Source organism: Cetorhinus maximus, chromosome 16 (genome assembly GCF_964194155.1).
Source record: "Cetorhinus maximus chromosome 16, sCetMax3.hap1.1, whole genome shotgun sequence".
Taxonomy (NCBI): domain Eukaryota; kingdom Metazoa; phylum Chordata; class Chondrichthyes; order Lamniformes; family Cetorhinidae; genus Cetorhinus; species Cetorhinus maximus.
Window position 1 is genome coordinate 64,195,541 of NC_135894.1, and position 13,115 is coordinate 64,208,655.

Below are 13,115 nucleotides of genomic sequence, written 5' to 3' on the forward strand. Positions count from 1 at the left end.
CCACCGTCTCCCCTTATCCAGAATATGCTGATGCACCAAAAGTTAAAGGAAACATTTTAGAACATAACTGTCTTGTAAAGTCCTGCATTCATACTACCTTCCTCCTAATAATGAAAATGCATTACCATAACAATAATTTTTCCATAACACCATCAAAATACAACAAACTACCACATTGCAAACACATTAACAACTAACTTATTACACAGAGTTCAGAGAGCATTCTTTCTCTTTTTTGCCACATTTTCACCATTAAACATTCTGTCTTGGCAATATTACAAGGCTTAACAAACCATAACAATGAATTGCATGTGACAATTAAGTTTTAAAGTCCAGCTTGTGCAAGTACTGAGTCACAACTCTCTTTCAAATGAGAGTGCCATTTTTATTCCACCTCCACAAAAGATTTCCTTTTCGATTTTGCATAATCTGTATGGCATTTCCATACCTTTGATTAAAAGATTGCACCGTGGTTTTGCATCTGTCATATTGCTTTTTAAAAATCTACAGTGGATGGTGCACCATCTAGAGCCTGGGGATAATATTTATGATAGGCCCAAAAGTTTTACAATTTGTTTGGTCTGCTTAACTTTTTAAAGAATAACATCACTGACTGTCGGCAAACTATCTGGCTTCTGGATATTAGCAGCTGTAAACTGTAATCCAAGAAGAAATCCCCTGTTATTGTAAAAGGATGTTTCCTCTTAGGATCTAGGATGGGAGAATCTAGGACTAGGGATCGCTGTTTAAAAATAAGGGGCCGCCCATTTAAGACAGAGCTATGGAGAATTTTTTTTCTTTCAGAGGGTTGAGAATCTTTGGAACTCTCCTCCCCAAAAGGTGTCAAAAGCAGAGTCTTTGAATATTTCTAAGACAGAGGTAGATAGATTCTTGATAAACAAAGGGGTGAAAGTTTATCGGGGTAGGCAGGAATGTGGAGTTGAGGTTACAATTAGATCAGTCATGATCTTATTGAATGACAGAGAAGCAACAAGGGGCTGAGTGGCCTACTGCTGCTCCCAATTCAAATGTTCATATAATGTTTCTTATCCTCTGGATTCAGTAATTTCATTTGTTCTTCTTTAAAGTCAGACACTAAAGTGTCATCAGCGTTTGGCCTTTTTTAAACCAGACTCTGAACCACTCTGTTCATGTTTTAATTCCTGGGGCTGGCCTTTACTGAGGGACGATTTGCTCACCTGATTCCCTCATCGTCCCTCGCTATAAAGTCGGTCAAAGTTCACCCCACAGCAATAATACACTTCAGACAGCAACAGCAAGGTAAATGTGGGACTTGCGCCCCTCACGGGGAGCAAGTCCCACCCTCAGGAGCTGACGACTAATCAGATTGGCCGGCAGCTCTTGCAATCCCGGCAATGCCAGAGCTCAGTAGGGATGACTCCTTGTTCCTTAAATCTCCATAAGTCCTCTCTGTTCCATCTTCTTCTTTTCAGGCAGAGAACCATCTCTCACCAGCATCCTGCTTGGTTGATAACATAAAAATCATCTTTCCTGCTCTTCAAGGCAGTAGCTGCATTCTCTCTCTCTCTGTTGCTGTGTCTGCCTCCAAAAGGTAGCTGTTCCTTTTCTGTGTCAAGGTGTGAAAACTTGATTTTCAATAGGTTTCGTTTTGGGTTTCTTTCCCCATGACTCCCAGATCATATAGGCCTGTCTCCAGGCAGAGGTTTAGCATGATCACCATCCTCCCAATTCATAACATTCTGTTTTACCTTAAGTTAAAGGAGACATTTTAAAACATAACCATTTTGGAAAGACCCGCATTTGCAACAGTTGGCCTGATACATTCATGTAAGTTGAGAATTTGTTCATAATGACACAATGAAGTCAATGATAAAAGCAGACAAACATCTCAAGCCAATAGAGGGATAACTGTTGTGTTCCAGGACACTGCGGTGAGATGGAGGAGGTGGTATGGGGGGGTGGTTTCACCTTGTACTAAGTTTTGGCATACATGGGGGTATCTATCCAAATGTGTGCCCTTAAAGGTCAGCCTGAGCCCTCATCAAAATTGGATCTGGGCATTATTTCCATTAGGCCAGTGAGCTGTGGATTGGGTGTCCAGAGCTGATCAATTCTGGCTGGCTCTGATACCGAGTATGTCTTGCGGAGACAAAGTGGAGGGGGAAAAACTCGACCAGAAGCAGCCTTCAGTATTTCTATGGAATCCTTCTCCCCCGGCTACACATAAAGTAAACTATTAAAGCATTTCTTTTACCTTTTTTTTTAATGTCCTCCAGCAGTCCCTTCAAGAACCAATGGATAGATCACTCAAGACCCAGAACAACTGGGAGGAAAATATACAACATATATGTTGATGAATTTCAATCAGGGTCCTGCAACTGGTGTTAGGAGCTCAACATATCCTTATGCAGTGCGCTTGAAGACTGTCTCAGACTGTCATTCTGCACACCTGAAGGTCACTGGCTGCCAAACTGCTAAGATTTTGCATGGGAGATTGCAACCCAAAATTCATTCCCACCATTACTTTACTTTAATGGCCCCAAAAAAGGAGCACAATGATATTGAATTTCTGTGTCCCTGCACACACCACCCTCCCCCACCCCCCACAACTCCCTCAAGACTCTGAAACCTGGAGCAAAACGACTACAACTACATAACCACTAGAGCTGTACTTTGAATATCCTGTCTTGCATTCTTAATTAGCACTTTTCTCAGACAAAGACCACCACCTTCAACACCTCTTTGACCCTTTTGTCTCTGACATCTTTTGATTATCTGCTCACACCACACCCTCAATGTGTCTCTTCCCCCCCACCCACCTTAAACCAATTTATATTTCTCCCTTGTTGAAACTATGCTTCAGTTCTGCTGAAGGGCCATGAGGGCTCGAAACGTTGACTGATTTCTTCTCCGCCGATGCTGCCAGACTTGCTGAGTTTTTCCAGGTAATTCTGTTTTTATTTTGTTTTGGATTTCCAGCATCCGCAGTAGCTTTTAGCTTTTTGTTTTTACAACTACATAATCTCATTCAAAGCACTTGGCAAGTGGCTCAGGTATAGAAAACATATCTGAGTGGCAAGTGAATTTGTCAAAACGCATCAAGTGGTATAAGGATTTCTCCAAGTGGTTGCTGGTTTGAATTGTCACAGAGGATTATGCTTAAAGATACTGTTTTTGATTAAAACCTATCGATAAGGAAGAAAATTTGTCACTGGATCTGGAGACTGTTTCTAACCAAGGTTCCCAGTCCTGCACTCACATGGAGATGCCTTATGTCAAGAAATGTTTAGTACAGTTACACAAGACTTACATTGGGAACCACTGAAATTCACATTCAAGTTAGCAGGCTTGAGTGACAGAAAACCTTCGAGCACAAACCAACAACCATCTCGTGGGGAGGTAGGTATTTTATCCCTGGTTTCATCTGGCTACCCGTAAGTTGGAAATATTATAGCGATGAACAAATGTCACTTCTATTTTCAGTTTTTGTGCTGGGTTGTAAAAAGTAGGTGTTAGATTTTGTTTATTCATTAGTGTCTAGTCACACCACTTCTAATTTCTAGCCTACAGCAATAAAATACTCAAGCATTTATTTTCTGGCCTTCTTCAGGTTTTTTCAGTTACGGTTTGTAAAGAGAACAAAGATTTTAAATTCATGATGACCAAAGGAGAAATCAACCTTTCTGAAATTATAAATACAAGCAGGGCTTAACAAAGATCACTTATGAAAGGTGAAAGAGGGTTGTATAGATAAGGTAAAAAGTATTTGTTGTTGGATTTGAAAACATACAAAAAAAGGTGAGACATGTGCACACGGATCATTCTGTTTCAGGGAAACCAGTTCTTGGGATTGCCTAGGAGGCAATTATTTTAAATGGGGTGACCTGAAAATTGGGTCACGAATGCTCTCCTGACCCCATATTTAACTCACTAGCACCCCCTGTCGGTACCTGCAAACTCCAGGCCTCCCCAACCCTCAGCTTGACCAATCTGATCCCCGGACTCAACCCCGATCCAGAACTCATTTACCCAAGGGTTGCTGCGACACTATCCCAGCCAGTACAGTACAACGCTTCACCATTGTGGCTCCAATATAACAATATTCATCTCCACTCATGCACAAGGAACGGACCCTGCATTCCATATATCCAAAAATGTGCATGCCTAAATTTCAAGGCCCGCACATAACTCACACAAGAAAAATACCCAGAAATTTAATTTAAAACCTGGCATTTCTTTTTCTTTGCCGTCTTCACCCAGCTAAGGTGGTGAGTTGTTCCCAGGTATTTTTCAGTCTTATTCTATAGCCAATCACTCAGCAATTCTCCTTCCATCCTAGCGGTAAAGTAGCCTACCAAAGCTGACCATCTCCCTGGGGATTTAGCTGAGATTGTAAGCTCATTATGCAAGGGAATTACGATGTAAACTCCTACTCTATTATTTAACAGTGAAATATTTTTACATTACTGATAGCATTCACTTTTCTGATAAGAAGTAAATGGTTCTGAGTATACATAATCTTTTTAGGAACAAACTGATTGATGAAAGATGACAATTCAAAATCAAATTAAAAAGTTTGAATGGTAAAAATGGCAAACAACAACGTTTAATATTCAATTCTCCATAGTTCACCAATCTAGTGTCACTTACACTGCAAAGGTAGGCTTCACAACAGAAATTTCACACTTACCAAGAGTTACTGTTAACCATTATCGAAGAAAATTTGGAGCTAACTCTCACATGATTATCCTTTTAAGTCATAAGACACTACCAACTGAGAAACTGGAACAGCAAAATAATATACTATAGCACAGTGTTTTTTTGGAAAAATTGACATTAACTTATCATTAGTAATTATAATTTGAGATTTTTGGTCATCAGCAAGCATTTTGAACTCTACAAAAGTGAAACAGATATTCAAAATGCAGAGACGACTACCATTACACTGTCTGTCAGCATTTATCTGTAGCAATATTTGGAAACAACAGGAGAAAACATCAGGATATTCATTTTTAATCACTATCTTTGTACAATTCTTCTATTTTTAAATCAAGTTGTACTCTACTCTATAAATGCTGCATGAAACCAACTTTCTTCCCTGTAAATTACTGCAGTCATTGCAACTTTAACTTCAAAATGTGTACATGAGTTTTAATCGAATGGAACAATCTTTGATATTTGTCAACTTATATCCAAGCTAACTTCTGTTTGGGGTTTATTTAGCATAAGATTGGGTTCAAATGAAAAATGGACATTAAAGAGACAAAAAAAAGCATAATTTCAGTCAGATTTAGAAGGAGATTCAGTTTCTGCTTACAATACTTGCTGAGTATTATATATTACCTGTCTCCTTTAAATAACAGAAACATAAAAGTGGCTCCCATCTCATCTATTTTCAAATTTGAATTTTTAATACAACTTGTAGAGTTCAATATGTTGGCTTAAATACAGAAATTCTATATAATTACCATTGTTTAGTGAGATGATTAAACAAATATTCAGGCCACCATGCTCAAACAAATTGCCCCCTTTGCCTAGTATTCGGAGGGGGGGGGGCTGCAAACAGAGTACTCAAAACGATTAGCAGGCTCAATTTGAGTAGTTCTGACCCAGAACCTAAGTACACATGGGGTCACAATTCATCAGAAATTAGTAATTTCAATCAGACTAATCAAAGATAGCCATAACACATAAATGAAAATATCCCATCAAGTACATAGAAGGATTAGTGAATGAACACAACTTCCCAACAGAAAAGTAGTTCCCTTACTTGTTGTACAATGGTGGTCAGTTCCAGGCAGAGCTGAATTACGTTGTTTCTAGTGACAGAGTAGTCTGTCACTGCAGCAAATGGAGATCTGATGGGAAAAGAAAATTATAACATTTCATTATAAATAGCAGTAATGAAAATCAAAAGTGCATGTACATATCTTACGATGGTTTTGCTGCTGTCAAGCAACATAAAACCATCATAAATATAAATGACCCAATGTTTTGGTGCTAAAACAGGTCAGTACAAGAAATTCCTACAAAGTGACAACCAAAACAATTAGAATTTCAATATGCATCAGAATGCAATCAAAAATTCTAGCAAACATACCAGACCTACAAATAATCAATTCATAGAATACAATTTTTCAAGTTCAAAAAATAAAATCCAGATGATGCGTAAAGAAGTGGGGAAATGTACATTTCATATTCCAGCTGATGGTCAAGGAAAGATTCATCACTACAAAAGCATTTTTCTAATTTTATTCAAGTACAAAAGTTGTGCCACCTGAACATGTACACATGCAGAAAGTTAAAACAAATTCCCCAAATGGCAGATTGAAATTTGATATCAATGTGCCGTAACTGAATTACATCAAGCTGGTGGCACAGTGCATAGCAAGGAGAGAGTTAAAAAGACTTAAATTTACGCAGCGCTTTATCACCTTAGCAACATTTCGAAGTGCCTAGTTACTTTTAAATGCTGTAATTGCTGTGATGCAGGCAAACGTGCCAGGCACTTTCCACGCAGTATTATTCCACTAACAGCAGCGAATTGCCATTTGCTGTTTAGGTGGTAGCTGACAAACAAGTGTGCCCAGGTCGCTGAGAAAATACCATTTCCTTTATTCAATAGTGCCGTAAGATCTTGAACACCCACCTGAATCACTGGAATAGGGAGATGAAGCTTTAGCGTAGCCTTTCATCTGAATGATTACCCAACTGACAATGTCACACTCGTACTGCATTGAAATGGCAGTTTGGATTATAGACATGAGGTCGCAGCTAACATGTTAACGGCTAAAGAAGATTGGAAGACCAAGGAAAATAGAAGACACCGCAAAAAGACTAGCAAAAATCTGCAAAAAGCCAATAAGGAAACTTGGCAGCTATCATCATTAAGTCAGGAGAACACTGTGAATAAAAACAATAACTATTATAATTATATTCTCAGGCAGTCCCAGACCTAGAGTGCAGCTTAATGTTATCACAGCTCCACAGCAGCCCAACAGCTTGGTGGCCTGAATTTGCTGCAATAATAAGAGAGGCTAAGAGCAGACACTGTTATTACGGGGTAAACCTGACAGCAACTTTCAGCGACGTGCTAGTGCAGTTAAATGCAGAACATCAGATGCTGCTGTCAGAAATAATCTGCTCCTCCACAGGGTGCACTATTGCAGTCCTCACTGATGCACTTGCCATTGAAATGACTGCAAGTGCGGGAACTTAGGATACTTACCCGCTAGTCTTGCGCTAAAAATGACTGAAAAGGTCAGGGTTAGTGCATTCATTTGAGTTTTTAAACAGCATAATAAGCGATAATTACTTATGAACAACCTCTGTGGTCCTGAAAAATTAATTTTACTTGTGAAGTGTCTCATTCCCTCAGTAGACAATTACTGTTTCTTTTAAGTCTTTTAAAAAGATTTTTTCTGTTTTTCTCTTTTATCTCCTATAATCCCATCTCTATGTACAAATCTTCATTTTGCTTCATACACAATGATTAAGTGTAATTTGCATTTGCTGTTTTTACTTCCTGATTTGTATTCCACGCAATTTGGTGAGGGTTTTAAAAATCTTATTAGTTGAAGAACCTCTCTGCTGCTCTTAGACGTCATGGATCCCCCGTATAGGGTGCTGCACTGGATCAGACAGCGGATTAATAGAAATCTCTGCTTGCAGGTCTGCGAAAAGTCTCTGGGCAACTGTACGGAAGGTGAACAGGGAAAGTCATTCCTTTGCCTCTGAGTCCGGGGCAATAGTTGATGCATCAAAAATGTATTCTAGGAATACATCCTGAGGTAAAAAAAGATACACGGCTTCATAGCTACAGACCACCACAGTTCATTGAAAGTAATATTTACTTGAAAAAATGAATTATTCAATAATTTGAAAATATGAGTTGTCTTTGCTCTAAGAAAAATTCAAATTAACAAAAAATTAAAATTTACTGACAATACATGCAATATTATTTACCTATTAGTTAATTAAAATAGCAAGTAATTTTCATCTTTCTCTGAACATATCTTACGATGGTTTTGCTGCTATCAAGCAACATAAAACCATCATAAGTATAAATGACCCAATATTTTGGTACTAAAACAGGTCAGTGCAATAAATTCCTACAAAGTGACAACCAAAACAATTAGAATTTCAATATGCATCAGAATGCAATCAAAAATTCTAGCAAACATACCAGACCTACAAATAATCAATACAATTTTTCAAGTTCAAAAAATAAAATCCAGATGATGTTTTTATTGTATAAAGAAGTTATTCCGAAATACTTTCCTCTCTAACCTGTGTGGTGAATTTGGAGTATTTCTTTAAAATCTAGATATTACACAGTTACCCAGGATCATGTGAAAATTACTATCCCTGAGTGGCACACCTCCACCATGCACTCAGACAAGAATACCCCCACCCAAGCTACAGAAGTTAAATCGGAATTAGGCTAAAGGCAACAGAGAGACAAGCGAGACTGCAGAGAAAATGCTTGCAGAAATTCAAAATGTATTAATGGATAGATTTTTAAAAAAACTTGTTCATGCTATTAAAAATGTTGCTTTCGGCTGTACTTGCTAACCCCGAAACAGGAAAGAGAATGGTGGTCAAAAACAGATTGATGAAACTATTGGTATATCCTGATTGGGCCATTTGGCAGTTCCTCATTCCTGACAATTGTGGTGGCAATAGTATTATCGGCAAATCAGAATGACTAGCTGATTATTTAAGCCAATTTTTCTAATGTGACGGACTGGTGCAAAAGTGCAACAGATTGAAATTCCAATGATTTGCATCATTTAACCTTTTTTTTGTTTTATTAATCAACTGAATTCAAATTCCACCAGCTGCTGTGGTGGGATTTGAACCCACACCCCCTGGCTATTAACCTGGGCCTCAAAATTACTAGTCCAGTGACATTACCACTACACCACCATCTCCCCTTATATTACACCAGCTGCTGTGGTGGGATTTGAACTGAATCCCCAAAGCATTAATCTATGCCTATATATAATCTATAGCATATAATCTAATCTGGATTACTAGTCCAGTGATATTACTTTTGATGGTGTACTGGAGGTGAGTTTATAGCAAACAACAGACCACGCTTAATGATACCTTTCATGTGTAGGTGGAAAGAGGTCATATAAACAAATCTTGAACAACTCTCAAAAATTGCAAGACTTTTGTTAAATCTTATAATTGGCAGGTCTGTGAATTTTGGAGTATTTTTTAAATTACTTTAAAAACCTGAGGATTTATTCTAGGGGGAGAAGTACATTCTTTCATGAGATGTGGGTTTCACTGGCAAGGCATTTGTTGCCCATCCCAAATTGCCCTTGAACTGAGTGGCTTCTGAGTGCTCAGCCATTTCAGAGTCAACCACATTCCTGTGGGTCTGGAGTCACATGTAGGCCAGACCAGATAAGGGGGGCAGATTTCCTTTTCTGAAGGACATTAGTGAACCAGATAGGCTTTTATGACAATCAATTATAGTTTCATGGTCATCATTACTGAGATTAGCATTTAATTCCAGATTTTATTTAGCTGCCATGGTGGGATTTGAACCCATATCCCCAGAGAATTCACCTGCATTACTAGTCCAGTGACATTACCACTACGTCACCATCTCCCCCTTAGTAAAGCTGAATAACACACACCTATTATCATAAATACCATACTGAAACTATCACTAGATAGTAGCTATAGTCGGGTCCTCTTAACAATAGTAATGATCTAGTGTAAGAGGCTTTGCAATCTGCGCATACAGCAATTAACACCCATCAAAAGTACAAAATTCCACAATTACATCTAAAATAGGTTAATTAACCTCAAAAGTTGCTTTTACAGGTCAAACGTCTTTTGGTTTCTAGAAAAGGAAACTATAACACTTGAACCAATTAGTTAAACAAGAAATCAACATACCTGCATTTGACAACCAAAAGTGACACAAGCAATAATGGGAACTATGGAAAGTACATGGGGATAACCATGAGCAGACAGTGGAATATACTGCATTATGTAATTACGGAACCTATTTTTAGTAATAAGCAGCAAAAGAAACTTCACTATATGCTCTGAATCATATTTGTGGTTTTGCGAATGTCCAAATACTTTCCAGGGCTTTTAATTTTAACTATGCAACTTAGCAATGCCCTAAAGGTATAACCATGTAGTTTGCTTTGGTTTAAAAAAAGTAATAAATAGGGTCTAAAAAATATAATAGCATTTTGTGACATGAACATTATGCTTGTCTGTGGGAAAAGGTGTCTATAACTCCTTGGAAATCACTTAGAAATTATCCAATCTGCCTGACTAGCGGAATAAAAATACTTCATAGGCAAGCATAAAATATTCTGCATATTCAGTGGAGAGAGGAGAAATGAATTGCACAAACCAGACTTGGTTGTTCTAGGAATAGCTTTACCAAAAATGAATAAGCAATCACAACTCCATATGAGCTATGCACTGCTCTACTACCTGTAAAATATAAACAGTATGAGGTAAGGTGAGATACTCTCTTCAAAGCACACTGTATAAAAGGCTCTGTGCCCAATATAACACAATAGTAATGATTCAAGGGCTTTTTATTTGAATTAAGATACTTGTACACAGCTAAACCAAAGGAGAAGGTATATATTTTCTCTTATATACGGGCAGATCACAGTCAATGACTTTGAAGTTTTTCACTTTCATGTAAATGCATACGTATAAACAAATAAATTTGTGAAACATGACACAAACTATTTAATAGTATAAAAGGGGAGGTCTGGATTTCCATATAAAAGGAATTTGATTTTAGGAAGATTACAAACATGAATACGATTGAACAGGTAAAGCACAGAACATGTTAGTATATCAAACACAAGTCATTCAAGGCACCACCATTCCTATAAAATACTATGCTCTTCAGCTACATAACTGCAAAATTCAAAATATGTTTGTATCATTTTATCATCTGCTGGCTAAAACAACTCACTGTTTTGGTCACAACTTTAGTTGCCATCAGTGATGAACTACAAGCAATCAATTAGCTAACCTCTCACATTTAAATTAACTTGATCTTCATCTGTCAATGTTATTGTACTGTTAATAGCACTAAGGTTATCGTTGGGAGCAATGGGCATATCATTACCTGCACCTACATTCTTCACACAATTCTTTTTTCAAGGGTTTATCCATTTCAGAAGGCTCATTAAAAGTGGGTCAATCAAAACTAGTGACAAATATTGGATAAAGCTGAAAACCATTAACACAACTGAAAACAAAAACTATCGAATACTTTAGCCCAATTTTTGACCTTATAATTAATTTATATTTATTTCCCTTGAGTGCAATTAATCACAAGACAGTCAGCAGCAGTCCACACCCATTCTGCACTTTGTCAACCAAGCAGAATTTACTCAAATTATTTTTATTTTGAAATTTTAGACCGGCTAATTGTAAGTGGGACTTTTGAAGTATTTGGCTTTGGTGTCTGGATTAAAACAATATACAAGTATTGTCTTGAGATATATACATGTCTGAGGGGGGCATCTGTGGCTTTGAAAATGTTGGGTACATGGAAAGCCTTCAGATGTCTAACAAATAAAAAGCTTGTATTTATTTAGCATCCATCAAATTCTCAGGCCTTGCAACTAATATTATTAATAACGTTACTCACTCAATAGTGATGTTGTTACGTAGGGAAATGGTCACTAAGGGTTGCTGTTGAGACCAAGTTAATTCATCTGCAAGCCAGCTGCTGGAAGCAAACAAAGCCCATCCTGGAGTTTGGGTTTCATACTCTGGGGTGCATCTTTCCAGCCCTGTTGCTAGAAAGGCAGGAGCAGAGGACCTACACGCAATAAGAACCGAAGGCTTCACCAGATATTACAGGTTAGTCCTCGTTTTGTTCTTGAGGTGAGTTTCTGGTTTGGACGGTGCCAATTACCATAGGAATTTGAGCTTATGCTTAGATACTTTCTGAGCATTCATGAAAGTTTCTACTTCTTCATGCTCCCCTGTTATATGTTCTTTCATTTCTGTCAAAGCCCTACAAACGTTTTCATTACATTCTACATCTTAAAATTGCAGCCTTTTTTTAACAGAAAGTCATACTGGAATGATAACATCTTCACCATCAAGATTCGTTATTACATATCGCTATATCCATCTTCATGGAAAAAGAAAACTCTGGCAAAATACAAATACATGATGAGATAAGCTGTCTGCTTGAAGGTGCAATGGTGAACAGCTGACCTGAGAGAGAAAGTAAGCTCAATAAAACCAATCAATATTAAAAAAAAGCTGATAAAGCATTTTAAACATTGTTCAAATTACTAAACATTTCAATTATTGTTGAGATACATCCTGGATAAAAAATTACAGCGATTTTCGGGGTTTTATTTGATGAAAGTCAGCTCCTTTGTACAGTTTCTCTAGAACTTTATACAAATAAAAATCTGTAAATCAGTTCTGTACTCACAAATAGTAATTAAATGTACTGGTTAACACAGCAAGATGTGCAGAACGTGTAGTTAGGATGATTGGAAAGTTAAATATCATGGCAAACAAAACTTTAATTGATTCAAATAAGCTAATAACCTCGCGCACATTTAGATTTTGTCTTACACTCAGAGTATAGACACGGTTGCATTCTTAGAATTACCTGTCCAGCCATGCCAGAAGGCTTTTAGCAGCACCTATGAGATCCACCACTGATGTCAGGAAATCATTTGGCAATCTCCTAGAGGACCTTCCGTCATAGTGCCCACTCCTCCTCCGACCAGTTATAAAATTCTGAAGATTTTTGGCAGATGCATTCAGTTTGTGGGATAATGTTTTGAGGTTCTCGGTTTCAAGCCCATAGTTCTGAAAAAGAAGCAAAAGCTAAATAACTCTATGTAAGTCTGCGATTTCATGATAATATTGTATGGACTTGATCCTAAGAGCATCACTCAATTAAACATGGTACTCCTTAAAAATTGTATTTTTCTGTACATCCCTGTTCCACCATTCAAACATAACACTGCAACTAATATCCAAAATCAGAAAATAACGTCATATATGCAACTGCTCTCTTGAGCGGTTTCCAGTTCATATATGGAAAAAAGTTTAAAGCTTAAGTCCCTATGTATTCTATTTAGTAATCATGAACA

General features: G+C 37.6%; 1 protein-coding gene across 1 annotated transcript in view; it reads right to left on the minus strand.

Moving 5' to 3' along the window:
- Nucleotides 1–13,115, minus strand: part of cnksr2a (connector enhancer of kinase suppressor of Ras 2a) — a 579,431-nt gene that overhangs the window by 415,229 nt on the left and 151,087 nt on the right. Inside the window, exons 3-4 of the mRNA XM_078559925.1 lie at nucleotides 12,626–12,828; nucleotides 5,753–5,840 (exon numbers count right to left, since the gene is read on the minus strand). Coding sequence (XP_078416051.1) covers nucleotides 5,753–5,840; nucleotides 12,626–12,828 — 291 coding nt within the window. The remainder of the gene's footprint in view (nucleotides 1–5,752; nucleotides 5,841–12,625; nucleotides 12,829–13,115) is intronic.